The sequence below is a fragment of the Xiphophorus couchianus genome, chromosome 15 (genome assembly GCF_001444195.1).
Source record: "Xiphophorus couchianus chromosome 15, X_couchianus-1.0, whole genome shotgun sequence".
NCBI classification, from domain to species: Eukaryota; Metazoa; Chordata; class Actinopteri; order Cyprinodontiformes; family Poeciliidae; genus Xiphophorus; species Xiphophorus couchianus.
Genome location: NC_040242.1, coordinates 3,080,213 through 3,102,855, shown reverse-complemented (window position 1 = coordinate 3,102,855; position 22,643 = coordinate 3,080,213). Strand labels below are relative to the sequence as shown.

The 22,643-nt window shown below is 40.2% G+C and overlaps 2 protein-coding genes across 3 annotated transcripts in view; both read right to left on the bottom strand.

The window, feature by feature from the left end:
- The window catches only part of galnt14 (UDP-N-acetyl-alpha-D-galactosamine:polypeptide N-acetylgalactosaminyltransferase 14 (GalNAc-T14)), a 137,224-nt gene extending 130,207 nt beyond the window's left edge, over window positions 1–7,017 (bottom strand). The window contains exon 1 of the mRNA XM_028039997.1: window positions 6,430–7,017. Within this exon, the coding sequence (XP_027895798.1) occupies window positions 6,430–6,585 (156 nt within the window). The 5' untranslated portion in view covers window positions 6,586–7,017. The remainder of the gene's footprint in view (window positions 1–6,429) is intronic.
- Window positions 7,018–10,599: 3,582 nt separating this feature from the next.
- zfand3 (zinc finger, AN1-type domain 3) lies at window positions 10,600–22,068 on the bottom strand. 2 transcript variants are annotated; one of them, XM_028040135.1, is made up of 7 exons: window positions 21,858–21,957; window positions 19,296–19,336; window positions 15,527–15,561; window positions 15,193–15,384; window positions 13,625–13,690; window positions 13,362–13,532; window positions 10,600–12,609 (listed from the first exon to the last, which is right to left on the bottom strand). In XM_028040135.1, the coding sequence occupies exons 3-7, from the start codon at window positions 15,531–15,533 to the stop codon at window positions 12,455–12,457; spliced, it is 591 nt and encodes a 196-aa protein (XP_027895936.1). In that variant the 5' UTR covers window positions 15,534–15,561; window positions 19,296–19,336; window positions 21,858–21,957; the 3' UTR covers window positions 10,600–12,454. The 2 variants fall into 2 exon arrangements, with proteins under 2 accessions (XP_027895936.1, XP_027895935.1); XM_028040134.1 differs by lacking the exon at window positions 15,527–15,561 and having other exon boundaries at window positions 21,858–22,068.
- Between the last annotated feature and the right edge of the window lie 575 nt (window positions 22,069–22,643).

Sequence of the window (22,643 nt, the reverse complement as noted above, 5' to 3'; positions counted from 1 at the left end):
GTAGAAGAGCCAAACTGTCAGGTGATTCATCCTGAGAAGCTTTCAAACAACAGCAGGTTGCCAGCCAGGTGATGAGACTTTCCCACAGATAAGGCCCTCAGTGGCAGAGGCCAGTTTAGTTAGCCAACCTGTGAGCCCCCCTGCACTACGAGCTTCATATAAAACATTATTACCATTATTCCCACCCTGGGAGCCGGTTATGGCTCCTCTGAAAACTCATTTCCCTCTCCTCTTGTCCATGTGAATACCTCCTGATAGGGAGAGGGAAGGAGAAAGGAACAATAACCGCATTTCATATGGGGAAATGAATAATTTCAACTGCGAATGCGCCTCCGGTTTGTGTATGTGTGTAATTGTGTCATTTACTGTAGTGTAAGGGGGCATTGTGTTTGCGTCTTGTCCTATTGTGGAGCGGCTGGGCGTTGTGATACACAAGGCGAGCACAATGATTGGAGCATCGATCATGTTTTTCTTGAGGAACGACAGACAGAAACCTGTCAGAGGCGGACAACATCCTGTTTGCAGAGAGAATTTCAATGAGATCCAACATCTCAAAGTTCAACAGCCGTGATGGTTTCTGGCTTAAAAGTGAAGAAACAAACACAGAAAATAAGCTGGAAAGTGTTTTACAGAAGATAATATATAAGGAATGAAACAACTAAGGAGCTAAACTAGGCTAAGCATGGAAAAGATGTACAGGACTAAACGAGTGTGTTGGAAATAAAACATGATAAGAATGAAAAATGTGACTGAACTTCCTGGATTTGGACATTTTTGTGAATCTACCGGTTGAGGTGATTGTTTACATTCTCAGAGACAGAAAACAATTATGTTAATATCTGGACTGCTAATGTAAGAGGTCAAACATTTACACTGTCAGTAAATCTGTTTTAAAATAATAAATCCCTGTTTTGCAGTGATTCCTCACACACACAGTGTGACGTCACTTCTGCTCCTATAATTAGTGACTTATCATAGTAGGAAAGCTAGAAATAAATATCTGTGTATTTAGGCCTGTCACAATAAACAATACATCATTTAATCGTACGATAAATTAAAACTATCGACCTCATTTTAATTATCGGTTTTATCGTCTCTTCCGGCCTTTTTCTCTTTCTGTTGATGACACTGAATGAAAAAAGGTTCAACTCCGGTGCTCTCCACTGACCCTCCCTTCCTCATTTCCTTAGTGTAAAGCCCAGCGCACACTAAACGATCTTAGAGCTGTCAGCCGATTGTCGGCCCATTTTCAAAACCTGACAGACCACACATTAGCCGACAGAAATCCTAGGTATAACGGTTCGATCGGGTTCGTTCCTGCCGTGTGGTGTCCAACAATGGGCACAAAATAATGGCTACAAGTTCAGTTAACTAATTTTAAAACCAGGCATTAATCAATACTTTACTACAATCTACCTGCAATGTATATAGCTAGTGTCAGCGTAAAGTCCTGACTGAATGAAAATCATTAGAACCTATTTACGTCACGTAACGAAGAACAGCTACGGATTGATCAACTGCGGTAGCAATTTCGCTCCAACTCCTCCTCTTGTCATTTCTATATTCTTTGCACGAAATGTTGAATAAACATTAATGTTGTTTCCACATATTATCTCCGATGTCCGCTGGACTTCGTGTTGCGTCGTGTCAGCTGTTTGGGATTCCCCTCCCTAATTTCCCCTCAGAAAACACGGAGGAGAATCCTGCTTTCTGATTGGCTACCTGTCACATTCAACAGGCTGCGTTAACATCGCAGTCGGGGAAAACCCCTGATTTGGATCGGAGCGGCCACGACGATCTACCGTAACACACCACACAGTACAGGATGATCGGTTATAAAATCGCAAACGACAATTGTAGAAGAAGAAAATGTCCCAACATTCTAAGATTGTCTAAGGGAAAAATAGGAGCAAAAAGTTATGTAGTGTGAACTATTGCATCAGGTAGTCGATGTGACCATCTCCTCTATTTAAATCTAACTATTACTGAAGGGCAATATAATAATCTGCACTCTTTTAGTTGAATGCAGTATTTATTTCTACTTTGGCTTTATATTGTTTAGTTTTTATTCAAGTAAAAATTTTTGTTAATGGAAACTGAGAATCCATTTTAATTTTGTTTTTGATTGTTTTGTTTACTTTGTTTATCAGTTCCAGTGTTTGCTTGGGACAGTTTTTGATTAGACAGGAAAAACTGAGTAAACAACAACATCGCTAACAAGCAAGGCCTGCGAATCGTCGGAGAAGAAGTCAAGATGGGTGAGAAACATAAATAACACACACACACACACACACACACGCCTCCTTTGGGATTTATTTAAGGCACACACACAAACACAGGGTCTAATGTTTATTCAGAGCCACAAACGAGGAACAGACCTGCTGATTGTTTCTGACCTGCTGTGTATTTATGCTCCTCTGCACCGTTCCAGCTGATAGTTACCCAACACTAACACTGCCTGCATTTACATATACGCTAATAATGTGATTAACATGTGATTAAGCCAATAAGAGCCTGTGTAAACAACTTCTGATTACATGCAAAACATGGAAATGAATTTAGCAGGAACAGAAATAGGAATTTTAATCCCAAAAAAAAACATTTCCACAAAAGTTACATTTAAAAGTCTATTGATTCTGAAATGTTATGTTTTATTTCAACTAAAACTGAATTTATATATATGTTCAAATGTCCTACAGATTTATAGATGAGCTCAAAGGTCCAGAACTACTACTGATGAGAAAATCCAGGTCAATAAATTTGCGACTTTATGTCGATATAATTATTTGTGTGACTCTAAGCTGATCTCAATTCGGACAGCAAAGTGTAACAAACTCTAATTATTTAAGAAAAAGCTCAAATCTGACCAACAATTACATTTTATGTTGTAATAGTTAAGTTTGTTTTTATACAGAAAAATGAACAAAAAAATTTACTTAACCTGCAACCAGATGTGGATTATCAAAACAGCTGTAGGTAAAAGTTACACCCAAAAACAGCTGGTCAAAAATCAGAGATAGAACAGCTGCACCAGATGAAAATCAAAGTTCTGGAATGGCCCTGTCAAAGTCCAGATCTTTTTCTGACAGGAAGTCATTCCAGAGAAGAGAGCTTACTTTATTGAAGATATGCTAATTCTAGATACAATGCTCCTTCACTTTCATTTCCCCGAAAACAGCTGAGTTGCATTAAAACTATTGAGCACCAACGAAACAGTCAGTCCCAGAAACTTTCAGGTCTGGTCCAAAGTAACTCCAGCTTCTGTTCCAACATGTATTCAGATAATAAGCCATCACACACTGGATGAATCCCAATTAGCTCCTCTTATTCCTGCAACAGAAGCAGACTGTGTGCAGAGTAATGATCGCAGGAGGCCACCTTTACCTGCTGACAAATCCGACAGCCTCACACTGGCTGTGAAATTCTGTGGGATTAAGTTGGCAAGTCTGAATCTGGCACAAGTAGCAGAGATGAGTTAAACACGTGTGTCATGACTTGAAAAGATCCATTCATTTACACACACACGTACACGCCCACACACTCCTGCAGAAAGAGCTGAGATTCACTCATTAGCTCAGAGTTTGCAGAACGAGTCCACACAAGTTTTTTCCTCCCTTTTTTCTGTTCTTGATGCGTCACAGTGGTTGCATCTGTTTCTATCTCCAACTGGAGCAGTTTAATTTCACTTTACGTTTCATACTGAGACTTTTAGCAGAGGAATGTATTCACGTCAACTTACAGCAACAGAAAATTCAGCTTCAACAGCTGAAAAACAAACCATCTGAAAACACGTTCTGTTCACACAAACCTTAAAATTAAGACAAAACTGCTCTGAAAACGTTTATTTTAAACACAGGATCAAACTGAGGTTTTCATCCTGAAAACTCTCAGAATCGGAATATTAGCGAAACGTGACGATATTGGTGCAAGTCGTGATGACAAAATGACTTGCACTGAGTCACTTTGTAATACGCCGCACACATATTACATTAAGTTGATTCTTATTTATGAAGAGGAAGTTGAATGATTTAAACAGAAAAGACAATCTCTCTTATCCTTCAGGCATTCAGTATTTCTCCAAGTTTAGCTCAGCAGAGAGCCGTCCATCTGTTTTAAAAATGATTCAAGAAACAGAATTACTGACAAGTACAACTAACCAAGCTGCTTTTAAACAAAACCATGACTGAAACTGAAAATGTAAACTCATCGGAAAACAATACTAGTATGTCCAGGAGATGAATCACATTTTGTTTTGGAAAAATCAGAGTTCAGTGTCGTTCTCTTGTCTGCTTTTTGAGACAAGTAGAGACACGAAGCACATCAGGCTGAGCCGTCAGAGCAGCACAAATCACACAGAGTCAGGTTGTGGAGCTGTTTAAAAAGGGGTAAAAATAACTTTAAACACTAAAACATGTGTTTATTTAAGCAGTAAATTATAAATTTAAACCCAGAGTCTAATTTTTAAAAAGTCCACCCAGTAAAGATCCTGATTCGTCACTTAGCAGGAAGAATTTCTCAACGGTACAAGTATAAGCAGGAATTTTATTCAATTCTAAAATATCAAGAAAATATTAAAGCATCATAACATGAAAGAGCATATTACAATTGCATTGGTACAAATATTGATATATTTAGAGTAAAATGCCACTTTTTAATCTGAATGTTACTCTTAAAAAACTGTCAAATTTGTCTAATTTAGCTGATAGAATTTTCAATACAAGGAAAAGCCTCATGCACCTAAATAAATATCTAAATAAACACTTTAGGAGATAATTCAGTAGCGATTATACAAACCAGCTGGACTTTTATCTCCTTATATTTGTATACTGAGACCAACAATCAGCACCATAACGGAGCCAAGCTCAGATGGATTTAATAATCCCTTTCCACTGCAGGACTGTGTGGAAAAAAAGTTGGCTTCACAGTTTAAAGCTGCAGCTTAGCTCTTTACAACGCAAGATATCAAAACAGATTTCCACCTCAAACAGTTCTCGCCTCATAGCTTCCACTTCACTGCATCAGAACATCACAGAAGCATAAACACACAGTGCAGGTGTTCTCACACAAAATATGCCCAGACCTCTGTGAAAGCATCCAGTTTGCATTTACAGCTCAGTTATAAAAGCTGAGCTCAGGTGCAGCGACAAACATCTGAGGAACATAATATTTACATTTTTGCAGAATGATGAAGAGAGAATGCTAAAAACCATGCAGCTGTGCAGCGTTCCTGCTTTATAAATTCACATTTTACCAAAAGACAAAGATGGCTGAATCCCAGCAAACAAAGGAGCTCAATACGCAGCATCGCTTCCACAAAAACGTCAATAAAACAGCTTTTCCATCCGAAAACCTTTCATCTCAGAGTTGCAGACAGTCATTAAATTCAAGCCAAACAGAACCGCTAACTGGTTCTGATGGACACGTGATAGTTAAGATACTTTACTTCTTCAGACAAACAGAAACAAAACTTTAAAGCTTCAGTTTCAAAGAAACTAATCTTTAAATTTATACTTTCATCTAAAAGGAACGGAAATTCACACATAATGACGTTGCATTTATATACTGTGCTCCAAATCTTCCTCAAGATTCCTGAAAACACTCCTGATAACTTAAATGTAGGATATCTACACAAGTTGAATTCTACAGATTACAGAATGAAGCAGATCCCACAGACAAAACCCAGGTTGAAAATCAGTCCAGTTATCTTGAAAAGGTTTATATTAAACTTTAACAACAGAAATAACTCCAGTGTTACAGTGAAACAGGTCAGAATGAGCTGAAGAGTCTGAAATTGGAAATAAAGTGGTTTGCAAATCAGCAAAGACAAAAACTGTTTGTGTATTTCTGCTGGAAATAAAATTTCTCCTAAGGGATTATAAAGTCTTATCTATCTCCATCTATCTAAAATATTTATATCTTAGGACATAAAGCTTCTTAAAAAGTAATAAAAAGTTTAAACAGCCTGACTGTGGGAGCTATCTGAAAGAAAGCGGCACTTTGAAGGACGTTTGGTTACATCTAGTCCTTCAGTTTTATGTCACCAATTACTTTAACCAGCACACATTAGAGAATTTACTTTACTGAATGTCCAAAGCAATGTGCAGTTAAACGAAATCCCTAGAAAAATAAAACATAAAGTAACCAGGAAGTTTAACTTCTTCTCAAATTCAACATATGAAGTCTATCATCTTATATTTCAAGTTTTCTTCTACTAACATTCAAAGTAAATGTCTACTAAATCAGTTCTTTAATCTCTTTTTTTACTTGAAAATCTCAACACTAACGGAGAGTTACGTTGTTCTGATGTGTAAACGTCATGAAGCGAATTAAAACAAACATCTGGACAAACTTATCAGTGTTGTCATTACCGTTCAGCATCAGTTTCAGTCTGTTTAACCACAAAGTGGCATGTGTGTGTGTTTCCTTCACCTGGTTATTCCCCGTCTCTCCGCCTCCGGCTGCGGCTCCAGCTCCCGCACCGAGCTCCGGTAACTTCCTCCGACTCAGCACCAGCAGGTAAACCAGCGCTCCCAGCCACACCAGCACCGCCACGGCCACCGCCAGCCTCCGACAGAGACGCTTCATTTTCCGGTCAGGAGGAGCCGACGGCGCCCGCAGCCCGGGTGCTGTCAGAATCCCATTTTAGGAACCGGAATTTAAATAAGAAAGAAATAAAAGAAGCGGATAAAAGCAGAGGGAGCTCCTCCAGCTGAGGCGACACGAGCCCGTCCGGACCCGCTGGCTGTTCAACACCGTGCGCGCGTGCTCCTTGACGCGCTCTCAACTCTCAGCTCGAGCGCTTCTGGAACACCGCGGTGTGTCCACGTGCGGGTGAGGTCGGTGCGCGAGTGCGGAGTGAGTGGCTGAGCGCGTTTCTCTGAGGTAGTCCTGGACCCTCCTGCAGGTCTGAATGGGATGGCGGAGCTCCACCTGCCGACACCCACTCAGCTGCTCCAGTGCTGGGCGACATGTGAGTGTCTGCGGCTGCAGGAGAACCAGGTGTGCCGCTTGGTGTGGGACCGCAGAGCGGAACATTTTCTCACGTTGTAACACAATTTCATTGTATTTTATAAGAATTATGAGCGATAAACCAACTAAAAGCATAAATGTGAAAGATATACCTGGCTTGGACATTGTTTTGTATTCAGCGCTCTAAAGCAGGGCCGGCCCAAGGTTCTGTGGGGCCTTGAGCAGAATTTGATTTGAGCCCCCCTGTTATGCAGTGTCAAGCTCCTCTGCCTTCTCCCAGTGATTCCAGTGCTAACTGGCTCTAACAACAATAAGAGCCAGGAGGAGAGTCTTAGCACTGTCAATCAGCTTGTGTACGTGCTGCTCACACTCTCCCCCTTGTTCTCTGCTATGCTACAACTGGTTCACCATAATAGAGGCGGTCATGAATGCTCCGACTAGTTGCATGTCCACTGATGACGGCAGATAAATCGTTTTTTTAGCACGGTAAGTTGTTTCTCCACCATTAGCAGCGCATGCACAAGCATGACTGACAACACTAAGACCCTCCTCCTGGCGCTGATTGGTCGTTTTTCCAGAAGATGTGTATTTTTTCAGAGGCAATAGTGGCTCAGGGAGGAGGTAGAGGAGCAAATAACTTCAGCAAAAAGATAAAAACAAGCAGAAACCCAAGCTTTAGGACTTATTTATATGCAATAATCTATATTTCATCATAATCAGTTTATCTTTCTCACATGAGACACAAATGCAGCACATCTGTGTAGTGACCAGTCAGCAGCGATGTGTTTCTGAAGTTTAAAATAGATTTCACTGCTGAGTCGCAAATCAGAATATAACAGCAGAACATGGCTGACATGAGGTCAAAGTGAGACTGAACTCTGATCACATATATCTACCCAGCTTCTACTGAGAAATGGAAAAAAAAATGTCTCCAGCTGCAACAAAACAGCTGGAAAGACGGGAAAAAGAAAGAGAAGAAGAACAAAAATACAAATGGAGAACATGAGATAAACATGGTCAAAAGTGGTAGAAAGAGACAGAGGAGAGACGAAGGCTTTCTGTTTGCAGTCCCATTAATATCGAGTTGGAAAAAAGAGAGTCAGTGATCCCACGTTTTATTTCAATAAATTATCAGACATCCCACTGAGGATAAAGCTCTGTCTTAGAGTTCATGAATAAAACATGTGGAGCAAAATATAAAAAATGATCCCATTTATGTCAGGAAAGAGCTCAGAAAGAAAAACGATTCAACTATCTTGGCGCGCCATCTAGTGGTGAGGTAACACAACTGCAGAGTAAAACTACATTTTCCAGTGAAGCTTGGAAAAAAATACGGATTTGCCCAAACAATACGTTATATTGTCTTCAAAAATTGGCATTGTGCATGAAAAACAGAGAAAAACATAAATGTTTCTGCGGCTTCATGTTACCTTTATAATAATTAAAATCTGTATTTCTGATATTCCCACAACAAATGTTGCGTTTTAGACACAAGTAAAGTTGCTTTTGCAGGTACTGTTGTGTTTAGGAAGACCTTGAAGAAACAATGAAGCAGCTATCTCACATATTTGTGCTTTCCAGGGAATTAACCTTTGAGTGAAAGTATCCCAGTGTGGTGTCACACCATGTCCTGCAGGTGGCGAGTGGGCATTAATCTCACAGGACAGCTCAAATTCAGTCCCATCTCCTTTTTTAATCTGTTCCTGCCCTTTTTAAGACCCAAAATGTTCTTTTATTTTTATAAAAAGTTAGCTGCGCCCACTCTTGAAGGACAGTTATCCAAGAAATGTATTGCATAGCTAAATGCAGATTTATAACTCTTTGCATTCCTTATGACTGTGAGTAGTTTTAATGCAATACAGGTAAGAATCTGCATCAACTTCTTTTCCAAACTCTCATTTTTTATTATCGGCCTTTTAGAAAATATGCTGAACAAACGTAATATTTTCCTGTTTTAGTTACAACTGTTCAAAATGTAAAGATTTTTAGCTTCAAATAACTTGATTTGTTTTTGAGTTTACCAACTAACTTGAGTCTTTTCAATAGTACATCTGCAGCATCAGACGTAAAGCTAATGCTACAGTCAGGTTTTACTACTGGTCCCTAAGTGCTGCCTGCTAAACTTAGCAATACAATACAAGTATCATATGTTCATTTATTTAAAGAAGGATGAGAAGAAATTATAAACCAAAACATTTTACTGACAGTCATTGTGTTATTTCTAGCATCTTGTAGCAGTAGTCAGTCTCAAGCTTTAGTCTGAATGTTGTTCCAAATTACAAGTTACAAAAAGAAACACTTATTTAAAAAAAATATCAATAAATCAGTTTGGAAATCAGTGAATAACTTCTCAGCAGCTTCCTGTTCTATTTCAGTCTGGGGATAATTTAAACAGTAGCGGTTTATTCTAACTGTTGGGTCCCATTTTTTCTATATTTTTATTGTTTTATGATGTAGAGTTTAGGGAAACCTTTCATCTCTTTCTGCAGTCCTGCTACATTTCCATGTTTGCCCCTGAACCACATGAGCAGCGGTGCAGCAGGAGTCACCTTCCTGCTGGTGATGACCTCATTCCTGCAGTAGTTTGGGTCATGCTTTATCTTTACATCCTAACAGCAGCACCGTGGCCTGGAATTATTTTATGCATTTTATTTTAATAATATGGACAGAAATGAGTTTGTTTCTACAATGATTTCTTTGAAGGTTACCTTCACATAACAAGAAAAGTTAAAGATCTCAAAGATTTCTTCTAGTTTGCTAAAAGGTGTAGTACCTGAAAATAGTGTGTAATGAATCCGTTTGATTTCCAAGTGGTGTATAAACTGCAACACACTGTAAAGAGCAACATTCAGGCTGGTGTATACGCTGCTACATTTAAAATATCTGATAAATAAATGCTTACATGCACATTAAGTCAGTGTGTGGAAAGCTGGGTTTAGTAGGAACTTTCCTACTTTGTTATAATGCATAGCTGTTGCAACAAAGTGATTTTACAACCAGGAGCAGCAGATTAGCATCTCAAAAGCTCAAACGATACATGAACTTTGACCCCAAAGGTGTGGAACAAGAGGCTTAATGGATGCAGAGCAGAACTAGAGAATGGAGAGAAGCAGGAAGTTCAAACCGCCGCTACAACAGATCATAATGCCGTCTCTCAGCTTCCTAACCGGTTGGCCAAACAGGAACTGAGGGAGAGAAACAGCAAAAGCAGCTAGCTAGCAGCTAGCCAACAACTGATGATGTCGTCCAGATCATGTTATTGTGAAATATCTCTGTTGTCTGGAAATGGGGCCATTAGCATGTCACAACAATCATATGGCAACAGCCTTCAGTGAGAAGCCTATTCAGATTCACTGCAAGACTGACTGCTACTGGAGACCCTTTCAACCCACTGGATTACCATCGACAGCGACACTAAAGATCCTTGGATGATATGAGTTGCATTCCATTTCTCTTTGGGATTAAAAAAAGTCTTTCTGAATTTAACCGCCTTCAAAACACCAAGTGTTTTTTTTTTGTTACAGAATTACTGAAATAGATTATTGTTTTGGTTCTTACTTTTCAATATATCGATACAAGTTAGGTTTGTATTGACAACCATATGGAAATAAATTGACACCAACACAAAAGCAACATCCTCTAATCCAGTTTAATTTCCTCAGCAGAAAAACAAAAGTGGAACATGATCAAATTAAAGAGGGAAACAAAATAGGACAGAATTATGTTCTTGCTTTATACATTTAACTAAATATGCCACTCTATGCTAAGGTGTAAGTAACTCAAACTGATATAAGGTTAAATAATTTTCTTCTTTAAAAAGGTACAGAAAGATAATCTTTTTTTTTTTCCATTTCTCATCAACACTCAAAGGAAAAGAAACGCATGGAAATGAGAACTAGTCAGAACTTCTCCAGGACCTTCTCACACGTTGCTGCGTCGCCGTGGGAGACGTTAGAGGCGAAGGAGGGAAGAAATAATCCGGTTGTGCCGAGGGTTAGCATAGTAAAGTGGTGATGGACAGGTTTTCAACCCGCCACGCTGCAGAAGCTCCAGTTCTGCTTTGCGCTTCTCAGTTAATCCTACAACAAAACATACAGTCCAGCATTACCCATGATGCATTGTGGGTAACGCTGTACCGTGCGGTTATTCCGAGCCTGTTTTTAACAGATTGCAACTTCAAACCTTTGCACGCACACTGAATGCCCAAATTAAGAACGAAGAGGAGGAAGAAAACGTCTGCAATGCCACAAACGGATACATGTTAGAGCGAGTCTCTGAAGAACAGATGGAAAAAAACTGAACAATATGCACAGCACAAAGTCCGAACAGGCAGGCTGCAGAGGCCCAGTCAGAACCAACCACCAAACTCAACAATTCACCTTGTTTCTGCAGCCAAAACTACCTGAAGCATCATTAAAACACAGAATCAGTTTAAATCTGAAACAGCTCAGCCAATCACAGCTGGTTGCTATGACAACACCAGAAGCTGAGGCAAACATCCCAGGTTTAAACTGATTTTTTTTAATCCTGGTTTTCTCTGATGAAAAGAAAGCTCAGAAGCAGAAAAGGTGACTTATGCTGAAAAAAAATATATATATAAACATGAAATAAGATGCTAATTATTACATTCCAAACAGCTTCCTGCAGTCCCAAACACAGAATGAATGAACTGCAGAATGATTTCAGTTCACTTCAGCACTAATGAACTTCAGATGCCGTTTTGGTGTCGAACACTTTCAGTGAAAACAAAATGAAGTCGCGTCGCCGTCTGTGTACCACTCAGCGGGAGAAGAGGATCTGCTACAGGGTTGATCTGTTGGACTCGGTCCTTTAGTGTTTTTTTCCTCATTAATATTAAGATTTATGATTTAGTCCAAGTGAGCCGAGGCAGGGACTGGCTGGGAAAAACAGAACGTATCACCGTCATGGCACCCAACGCCATGCGGGGCGCTGTGACGCTGCGCGTGGACCGAAACGTCATGAAAGGAACAGAAGAAGAAGAAATGAGGAAGAGGAAGGTGGGTTACAGGTTTTACACTCCAACCCCCTGATGGCGACCTGAGGAGCGGCCGCGGGGCGGAGGCTAACCCCCCCGCCGCGGCCGAGTCATGGAGGACAGGAAGAAGAGATGAAAGCGGGCCGAGCGGCGGAACCGTTCGACCGGACTTCCTGTGATGGAGAGAGAAACGGAGAGAAGAGGAGGAAACCATGGCGACGAGTCTGACCGGGTCCGTCCTCTCCAGGAGGGGAGGGTGGGGTTAAGGCTGTGTGTGTGTGTCAGGGTGTTTGTGTGTGTGTGTGTGTGTGTGTGTGTGTGTGTGTGTGTGTGAACATGCTGAGCGGGCCTGAAACAGAGCAAACGCTCCAGCACCGAGCTTAGATCCACGTTTATTGGGTCAGATGCAGGACGCCCTGCCCACCATCCCCTCCCCCCCAGTCTTCCTCCTCCTCTTTAAGTGCCTGGTCTGTGGAGCGGGTCGGCCGATCAGGAGCACTCCTCCCCGATGCGTTGGCATGAGCGGCCCACCTTGCGGTCCAGCTTCACCATCTTGAGCACGGCCTCCTCGCGCCCGCGGCCCAGATGGTCGAACAGGCAGTCGTGCTGCTCAGGTAGACGGTGCAGCATGCAGAACACGTAGCCTGGAGGAAAAACGGAGCGCAGTGAGTCGGGAACCTAGGAAACGCTCAGAACGTTCCATGTTTGGTCACAGAGCTTCACGGCTCTGCATGTTTAGTTTTTAACAAATGAAAAGATGAAAACTGTAGCGTTCATTTTAGTAATCGAGCATCATTGTTATATCATCGACTATATTATTGTGACAATTCAGAATATTTTACACAATATTAGAAATGTACAAGACAGTGCAAATATATACATTTAATTCCATTTTTAAATGACAATAAAAATTGTACGACCTAAAAGGCAACAACATTATTGGTAGCAAAGGATGAATCTGCAGCTAAAACATCCAAACATCAACATGTGAAAAGCTCAGCCTTTCATTAATATAGTTTAGGCTGATCTGCTGACTCTTGCCAATTAAATGATTAATATTTTTATACCAAAATAAGCTTAATAGGAGATTTTTCCCCCCACAGAATTTAAACTAGGTGAAGCTAAAACTGAGGGGGGTTTTATTGCATTTTAGACAATAAAATGTTTATTTTCTTAGTTTAAAAAGGAAGTAAATTATTTTTCCTTTGCATCTTCTAATGCATTTCTAATACTGCTTATAGAAAGGCTTCACTAGGTAAATGAAAAATCAGCAGAATGTCCTTTTTTTAGTCAAAATACTTGATTAATCTTGAGAATAATTAAATGAATGAATTGCTTGTTGCAGTCCTGTTTAACATTCAGTACTTTGTTTGTGTTGGGGTTCTGCAGGACTCACCACAGCGACATGAGCCCAGCTCCTGCTGCACCAGCTCTAGTTTGGTTTGGCAGCGGTAGCAGCGCCGGCGGTTCTTCTGTTTGGGCGTCCCGCGGCTCTCCTCGCCGTTCCCCTCCTTCTCTTCTGTGCGCGGCCGTTTCTCCGGCGTGGCTTCGCTCTCTGGGCCAGAGGCTGCGAACACAACCGGCGGGGTTACGTGTGTGTGGAGCTGGAAGTGGGGCAGCTCATGCAGGGCGGCGGGCGGGGAGGGGGCGGACGCCTACCTGATTCGCGCGGGCGTTTTGTGGGTGTGCAGAGTGTGCCTTGGGCCGTTTCTGTGGACGTCACGCCTGCAGATGGACAGTCACAGGATGAGAGATACACACAGAGAAATGACCTGCTTCCACTGCCAACAGCCTGCTGGAGGGAAAACCTTGGAAACAACAACATTATGATGAAAACACGAGGTTCAACTGTTACGAAGGCAGAAGACGCTACCTTCAGAGATCTGAGGATTCTGGTTGGACATGAAACAGGAAATGAAGGTCAAATACTCTTCATCACATTACAGGTTTAGATCAATGTTCTAACCTGATGCAGCACAACCTGTCCTAAAGATGCATTAAAGGGCCGGTATGGACAGTAGAGTTCCCTCTACTGTCTAAAAACCTGAAGTGAGCTTCAGATTTATTCCCACCCCTACCTTACATATGTCTTGTTGCCTAGCAACCATGACAGGATTAAGCAAGATGGTAAAAATTTAGCTCGAAATATTGAGGATCATTATTTAATCTTTTCTAACAAATCAAATAATTTAAAAGTTGAAAAAAATGATTAGCAACATGTCTATGTAAAAGCCTAACAACACAACTGATTCATGCTTTTAATTTGTGTAGAACTAAATTAATAAAAGTAAATGCTTATTTCTATAGCATCTTTCAGACATATGGGTCGCAAAATGTTTCACAAAGGCAAAATGCATGAATGAATGAATGAATGAATGAATTTGGACACACACCGAGTGTTTTCTGAATGATTTGCAGAGACAGATCTGATGAAGTGATGATCTGACTATCTCTATGTTCTCACAGCAGGCAAATGCAACTAAAATTTATTTATTTTGTCCATATGTGACTTTTTCATGGCCGTCTGAACGGCTCAATTTTGATGTTTTTATCCCCCTGAGAAATCTGATTTGAGCCACTTCTATATGTAGAATTAAATCAGATATACAGCTGATTATTTGCAAATATATTACATTTCAGCAAAAAATCTGAGTAGAGCATCCAGAGCAGCTGTATGAACATAACCTACGACTTCTTCCTGTGATTTCTACCGTCAGCCTTTCATAGCTTAGTTTTTGAAGCTAATGTTACATGAAGCCCAAAAGCATCAATCAGTAAACGAACGTTAAGCAGAAAAATTCATGATGTGATCTCCTGACTTGCTAATAAGCTAAACTCAGATTAGCTGTTAGAGGACAGACATTTTGCTGCTGAGGCAGCTGTCTCTGTCAACTCTGCATGTCTGAACCCGGCTTCATGCAGGGACTTTAACTGAACTCTTTCTACGAAAGCTTCAAAGACTGGGAGCTGCTCCACCTAGTGTCCAGTCAAAGTTTTAAATTCTAGACCAGCCAGGTTCTGTAGCTCTGCACTCTTCCACTGGACACAAAACACAAACTTCATCATCATCAAAGTCTCTCACCAAGCTGTCAGCTTCATATTAGACATTCACATTTCATTCACTTCTGAAGTTATTTTGTAACTTATACGTTATGCAGTGTTAAGACTTGATGCCTTAAAAACTGCTTGTTAAAACAGGTGAACAGGGTAACCATGACGACGTTTACCTTCTGTCCGGCTGGAGAACATGGCCGCTGACTCTGCGGCTGACGGCGGCTCCGAGCCGGGCGGCAGCGACAACGATAGGGACTGGCTACTGCTACTGCTGCTGTCGCTGCTGAACACGGATGATTGGCTACTCCCGGGACTTTGGATGGGCTTGGAGGCGAGGTCGTCCTCTGGCTGCTTCTTCTGGACATCTGGACGCAGAGACGGAGGGGAAAAGCGTCACCACACTGCAATCTCAACTGTTAATGAGCCGCATTTATCCTGTCATGAAAAATTATTTATGCAGTAATAAAAAAAACAAAAAAAAAACGTGTAATAAGAAATTTGCACAACCGTTCATGCAGCTCGCATGCCTTTACTTCTCCCTGCTGGGGAGAAAGGATTAAATCTTCAGATCATTTGCTCTCAAGTCTAAGGCGACTTTCCTCATGCTGACCTTTGACCCAGTAGACTTGAACCTTATTGAGTCAGCAGCATCTGAAGATCTCATATTAGATTCTTAAATTAAATCTTAAAACACCAAACAAACATTCCTGATACTTGAATAATTCAATAACTGACGTGATATGCAGCAGAAAAAGCGATCATGTTTGGAAAATAATCAATAATTCTAGATCCTTTTCCAAGTTTAAGCTTGTGGTCTGACAAATTTGTTAAAAACAACTTTTAACTTTAGTCAAAACACACAAATTTCAGTTCACATATTTGCCACTAAATATTTATTTAGTTAACTTTTTAAGTTACCAGTTCCATTTCTTTTAGGATATTTGGTATGAACATTAATCTCTTGGTAAACAAAACCAATTAACTACAGATAAACAGAGAAAGTGATCAGATTTAGTTGTTCTTCAGTTTCATTGGAAAGTTGAAAACTCAAAAACCTGATATTTTACCGGTCAGGGAATGAGTCGTATTTAAAGTCACCTAGGTGACAGGAACAACTCTCTTAAGTGCAGATGTTGTTACTGAGTGAAGACGACTAAAAGTTAGACATTTTCAATTCATGACAACACTACTTGTGTTTTTTGCCCTTTCAAATTAAACTTTATTTATGTTTTACAACATGATAACGCTTTATTAACCAATTATTATTAATCATTGATGTCACGTTTGACACACTATAGGCATTTCAAAATGAATTAATAAAATGAGTGAAAGGATATGCACGCAAATGTGCTTTTCTGCAACGTGATGACAACTGTCTTGATAGAATTTTCCTTTAAACATTTTCTAAAAACAACAAATGTTGTGAAAAGCAGCAATTTCAACAACCGGCCCAATGGGGGGATACCAGCCCAGTCTGGCAACACTGGAGGAAACAATGGAAGAAACCATTTAAAAGGAAACGTGTCAGGACATGTCTGCAGCTCATTCAGGCTTCAATAGAGAGTTTAATAGATAACAGGAAGGCTGTTTGCAGTAAAGATTGATTTATTCTTTTAAGGTTTAAAATTTTGTTCTGAAAAATCTTTCATTTGAGAAAGTTGGGGATCGTCACGATAAGGGAATATCCATAAATACTGTTGTTTTAATAATGCTACCCATGCTAACAGTGACGGTGCTGCTGGTTTAAGAAGCTAATGAATTTTTAAAATGTCGACTTCATAATTCAGTTTTCATCGTATGTCAGCAATTCAAACAAGACGTAACACATCGACACTGATCAGTGCATTTCTACACTTCAGTTTAGATTTCCAGGTGGAACAAAATAGTTTTCCTTATGTCCAAGTTACTTCCAGGCCAGTAGAAAAACCGTTTGGTCACCTTGGAAACCAGAGCTTGGCCTCAGACTCTCCTGAAGCCTGCAGGTATTGTTTCCAGCCTGGTTACTGAAGCTCAGAGTGGCTGCTGGTCTGCAACAACCCACTTCTGCTCGGCTCCACACTAGTGTGTATTGGGTCTATTCTGAGCAGCGGCGCTGTCTCTGGTGGGAGCCTCAGAGTCGGGCCCTTAGGTCCTCTGTCTGCAGTGCCCACTGGTTGCCATGGACACAGACGGGGCTGCAGTGCATCCTCCATCCATCCACCACAGCCAGACTAGAGAAAACTTCATGCATTTCTTAGCATGTTTAAACTTTAACTGGGGATTTTCTCTGTCCGGGAAATGAAAGAAAATCTAAAAACAACTTTATAACCGGAGAAACCCAGAAACCACAGGAGGAGTCCGGTACTTTTCAAACCAGTTTTAAAATAACCTACATGAGTCACATTTCATTATCAAGGAAATATTTTCAGCTTTTCTTCAATCAACTGATCTATGACTCAACATCTCCCTTCAGCTGGATTGGCTTTGGGTTGGGATGACAGAGAAAAACCTTGAAAACAGGAATCTGTCGTTTAATCAGCTCTGCTGCAGCCGTCACAGGGGACCTGAACGCACCGCCGCAAAGCAACGATGCAACGCACCCAACATGCACTCACCTGCCGCATTCAGGGATTTGAATCTCTGCAGTAAATTGTGGCGACTGTAGTTAAGCAACAAGTGTTCGTGCTAACCACTGGAGAGAAACTAAACTCCAAACAGAAACATGTAGAAGGAGGAACTAACTAGTTTTATTTTAGATATTAAATTATTCTGCATATTTAAGTTAAACTTAGATATGCAGTTGAGAAGGTTTTAAAGCAAATATTAGTACTCAGCAGAAATATCTTAATGTAATCAGGTCCACTGCATGCAAAAAAGCAGGAGAAAGCTTGAGGACAGGGTCATTTACATGGAAGTTATTTTTATCTCAACGGTTTTTACTGATTTCAGTTTGTAGAGAAAGATTAAACATAACAAAGGTTTGAGGAAGAGAAACCAACATTTTCTGTGCAGCTTGGGGATGGCTGCAACATCGACTGATTCATTTAGGAACTGCTTCATATCAGTAAAACATCATTAAGGCCCCGCCCAGGTGGAAATGTTTACAAGCGGCCAAAAAACACTGCTTTTACTCCTCCACACCTGTAGGTGGTGCTAAACCTGGAGTATGGTGTATGTGTATACAGCCTCCACACAATGTTAGCGGTAAACACAGGAAAAAAGGCAAACATCACAGAATGAGTGGAGGCTTTAGTGTGGAGAGATGACCAAGTTGAGCGTCATGTTGGAGTTTAAAACTAATAAAAAACAAGACGAACTTTACCATACACCATTGGTGTTACGTTTGACGTGTTTGGGGTTAGAAGTCAGGTTAGAGACGGGGTGTCCAAACTTTTAGACAAAATCTTCAACTCAAAAGTCTTACCAGAAAAGTATAAGTTTTAAAAACTAAATTTATTTATTTTATTTTTATTTTTCAACACTAAACTAAGTGGGAACTGTTTTAATTAAACAAATAAAGAAATCAATCATCATTTTCTAGAAATGCAATCATAGACCCAACACTTCAAATGTTTTTTGCACAATTTTCTTGTTAAAAGAAAGGAAACCAGTTTGCTTATTATTCTGGGCTCAACTGAAGAAAACTGAGAATTTATTTTATCAGTTCTCAGCAATAATAAAACAGGCTTTAGGCCAGTCTTCATTTGGAAGCACTTGCTAAATTTAGCCAAGTTCAGATATTGAAATTAAAAGTTAATTTGTTTCTTTAAAGTAATAATCAATGCGTAGATTTGGCCCTATTTAGCATGAAACTGGAAATGAAGGCATAGAGCTTGGAAAATATGATCACTTTGTGTTAGCTGACATTTTCGTAAGTAGATTGTAAAAGTCATAGTTTTGTTCTAATTTCTTTAAAAATATTCTTGAATTGTGGTCGACGAGGCCACACAAGATCAGTGTAGGGCCTACAAATGGCCCCGGAGCCTCACTTTCAACACCCTTGGGTAATTAAACTTTGTTGTCTAAATATATTAAAAGTTCTCGTGTGTAAGGCCTAAGAAAGCCTGCATAACAAGTCAACCTTACTAAATGGAAGGAGAAAATCTAAGATACTAATTAAGTTAAATTCATTATTTTTTATGAGAAATTGTTTTTCCAGCCTACAAACTGTACTTCTTAGATCTGCTTCACAGTTTCCTGCCACCTGCTGTTCTCTACCATTACTGTACTGAAACAGTTACCAAGTAATAAAATGCAAGAACAATCTGGAACAAATAAAGCTGTTAGAAAGACTCACCAGCAAAACATTTAGAGCATAAGTTCATGGTTTTACTGGACCTGTAAGAACAGATAAAACAGTAACAGTTATTCAACAGCTCAGACATCCAGAGTCTGTTTCAGAATGTGGAAAAGCTAAATTATACACAAGATAAAACACAAAGTTATGTTTTTTTTAATATGTTCATTCACAGCAAGATAATAAATGGGACTAAAAAGCTACCTTCCTCTTTCATAAATAAAAGCCAGTAAGATTAAGCCCATTTTCAACATCTCAGATGACAGTTATCTCACATCCTGAGTGAAATATAACAGCTTTCATAACCTCTATAGCCAGGAAGCTTCATTTACTTTATTATTTTGGAAACTGCTCCTTCAAGTCCCAGTCGAGCAAAGACAAACAGAAACAGAAAACTGCTGTTACACCAGATATCCTTATGGCTGGATTCAACTACTTATGTCACAGTTATTGTTGCTTCATTTCAATCCACTGGCTGACTGCGTTAATGAAGACAGATGTAAATGTCCACCTTTTAAATCTGCCTTCTACGTGTTTTCAGTTATTCTGATGTCCCGACTGAACTATGAATCAGCATTAAAAGCTGCGATGTTAAGATGATGGCTGTTCTTAGAAGAACATCTGCTCTGTTCTGGTTTTCCTCCAATGTTGAACCTTCATCTGCTTCCGTCCCGTTCTGGACCCCTCGTTAGTCTCCATGACAACACTGAAGCGTTTCTGTCACCTGTCGCTCTTGTCAATGGGACACAAACTAAAACTTCATGGGATTTTCCCATCATTGTTCTTCCTACAGAAGTTATGGCACTAATGCTGCAGGATGAGTAGTAGGAAAACATTTCTGCTCTTTAACAGGGTGATGATTGTTTTATTTCAATATTTGTTTCATCAAGATTAAAATCTGATCCAAACTTGGCCTGAGAGGCTCCGCCAGTAAAGTTCAGACTGGAATGAAAACCATTTTAAACACTCAGAGTCGTCGTCTTCACACCTTGGAGTTCCTATTTTGAGACCACATAATTAAAGTTCTTACCCATAAATATATTTTATTTATTTGTTGAAATTAAACCAAAGTTCACACAAAACATTTTGTTTCAATAGAAATACTGGAACCAGAAGCTCAGACTTAAAACGAAAAGTGAAATTTTAAATCAGGATTTGTGAATTCTTATACTTTAAGAAACAGATCAGTAGGACTGACTCATAATACTGGTTACAATGATACACAGATTATCTTTACTTAGATTCAACAATAGTAAAATACACATATCTGGCACATGTTCAAACTGTCCAAAAGATGATAGTAAGTGACAATATTCAAAAACACTTTTTTAAAATCAAGATAAAAGGTCATAAATTGAGAAGGAAGTCTACACCAGCGTTTATGGATTTTTAATGCCTTAAATGCTAAATTAATAACTGAGAATGACTTAGTTAAAAAAAAATATCTCAAAATGTGATTTTCATGAGCTACAACAGGAAGAAGGGCCAATAAGAGAGGAATTGGTCCATTTAGAAGCTGAAAGCTGCTCAACAGGATCTAAAATTAAACAGTTTTTTTTTTTAGACAACGTTAAAGGTTAACATCCATTCCTGTAAGGAAGGTCCTGTTCGGAGCTGAATGCAGCCAGAAGGTTAGGTGGGTCAGGCCGGCCTGCGGCTCCAGGCAGGTGTTATTCTGAGTGGAGGCAGCCAGAGTCATTAACACTCAAAGGTACCATCTGGGTCACTTGACATTGACAGGTGGGCTCAGGTTTGCCAACTACACCCAGAGTACTGGGCAAATGGGTGAGGGGTGGCTGCTTCCCAAATGACAAGTCATATGACAGAAAACATGGGAGTATCTTCCTGTCTGAAGGTGGCCTCCATTAATCAGGGATAAAACGGTGAGTGTCCAGGAATGAAACAGAGATAAGCTGAGAACACTCTGTTTCTATCCAATGAGTAGCATAATGGTGGAGAGAAACAAACTGACAGTCGTTTGTGTCGCTGTTGAATAGATTAAAGATCATATGAAGTCATTTCTCCTATGGGGCAACACAGCAGACATAAGTGAATCACATCCGGTATGCAACACACATCCACTAGTTTGACAAAACCGACTGTAAAAACGGTTGAATATGCTTAAAGGCTTTTTTGAATGAAGGAATTGTTTACAATATATGCAAAAGCACCTGTTGGTAGTTTTTATTTATATTTCTTTTCAAGGATTAAGGACAAAATGGCACGTTTAAAAGAAACCTGCTGGCAATAAATCATTTTCTCTCTCGGGTACGTCATCTCCTGGCTTCACGAACGGATTTAAAACACCATCTTTTTAAAGCGAAAAACAAAACTCACCACCGGAATTACATTTATCCATCATGTATCTATACATGTAATTAAATGTAGTTGTTTTAAAAGCGATAAGGTGTATTTATTAGCCAACTTCCCAACCCCCCACCCTCGGCCTGCTCGATAGAACAACAACAATGGGTTTGAACCCGCTGAGAACATTTCATCCGGATTTACGTTTCGGTTATAGATAGAGGGTTTAATCTAGTTTATACCGGCTCAAAAACTTACCCCCAAAATCCGCAGGGACACCGGGGAGGTAGAGAGGAAGCTTTGCTCCGTTCACTTGTGTCTCCCATGACTTCCAACAAGCCCCCAAAAAGCCCCAGTATGGAAACGCAAGGCCGGGGATGAGTCCGGGGCCTGGTCCTTGAACGAGGAAAACGGTCCAACAACCAAAAGAAACAAAACAAAACAAAGGAAGAATGTTAGCTTCCGTTAAAGTCCACAATCCGAGGAGGAAGGGCGGTGGAGGTGGTCCGTTTCGGCCGTTGGGAAGAACAAACGGCTCGGTTTGAAGTGGAATAATTGAACGGTACTCAAAGCAATCAGCTGGACATTCGGACGTTTCGATCGGCGAGCGGAAAGAGAAATGGGGGGGGGAGTCCCGGTGCTTTACGCCGCACCGAAAAACGGGAAATGACCACCAGCCGTCCGGAGAAACAGATAAAACACAATTATGGCGACGTTAAATAGGTGGGAGGGTGAGATAAAAGAAAGAAAAAATAAATAGACCAAGGCCTTCCCCTCACAGCGGCGCAGGACCACCCCCATTCACACGTCGCTGGTACGTTGAGTTAGGCCGGAAACGCGTCCATCAAACCAGAAATGTCAATATTGACTGACGAGACAAAAGCAGAATGAAGCAAAAAACTAAAAATTACACGATAAAACTGAACTGAGTAGGAAATAAATTAAAATATTTTACTTTTTTATGGCAGCTGACGTTAAAATAAGGCGAGACTGTGAATAGGTCGGCCTAGTGGCGATTATTGGCTTTGCTGTAATCTGTTTACC

What these genes read in the sequence shown, in the direction of transcription:
- zfand3 (XM_028040134.1), bottom strand. Translation starts at nt 21,925, where the DNA reads ATGGGAGACACAAGTGAACGGAGCAAAGCTTCCTCTCTACCTCCCCGG. An exon ending in AAAACGCCCGCGCGAATCAG is followed by an intron (nt 13,533 to 13,624) that starts GTAGGCGTCCGC and finishes TTGTGTTCGCAG; the next exon opens with CCTCTGGCCCAGAGAGCGAA. An exon ending in GCTGGGCTCATGTCGCTGTG is followed by an intron (nt 12,610 to 13,361) that starts GTGAGTCCTGCA and finishes TTTTTCCTCCAG; the next exon opens with GCTACGTGTTCTGCATGCTG.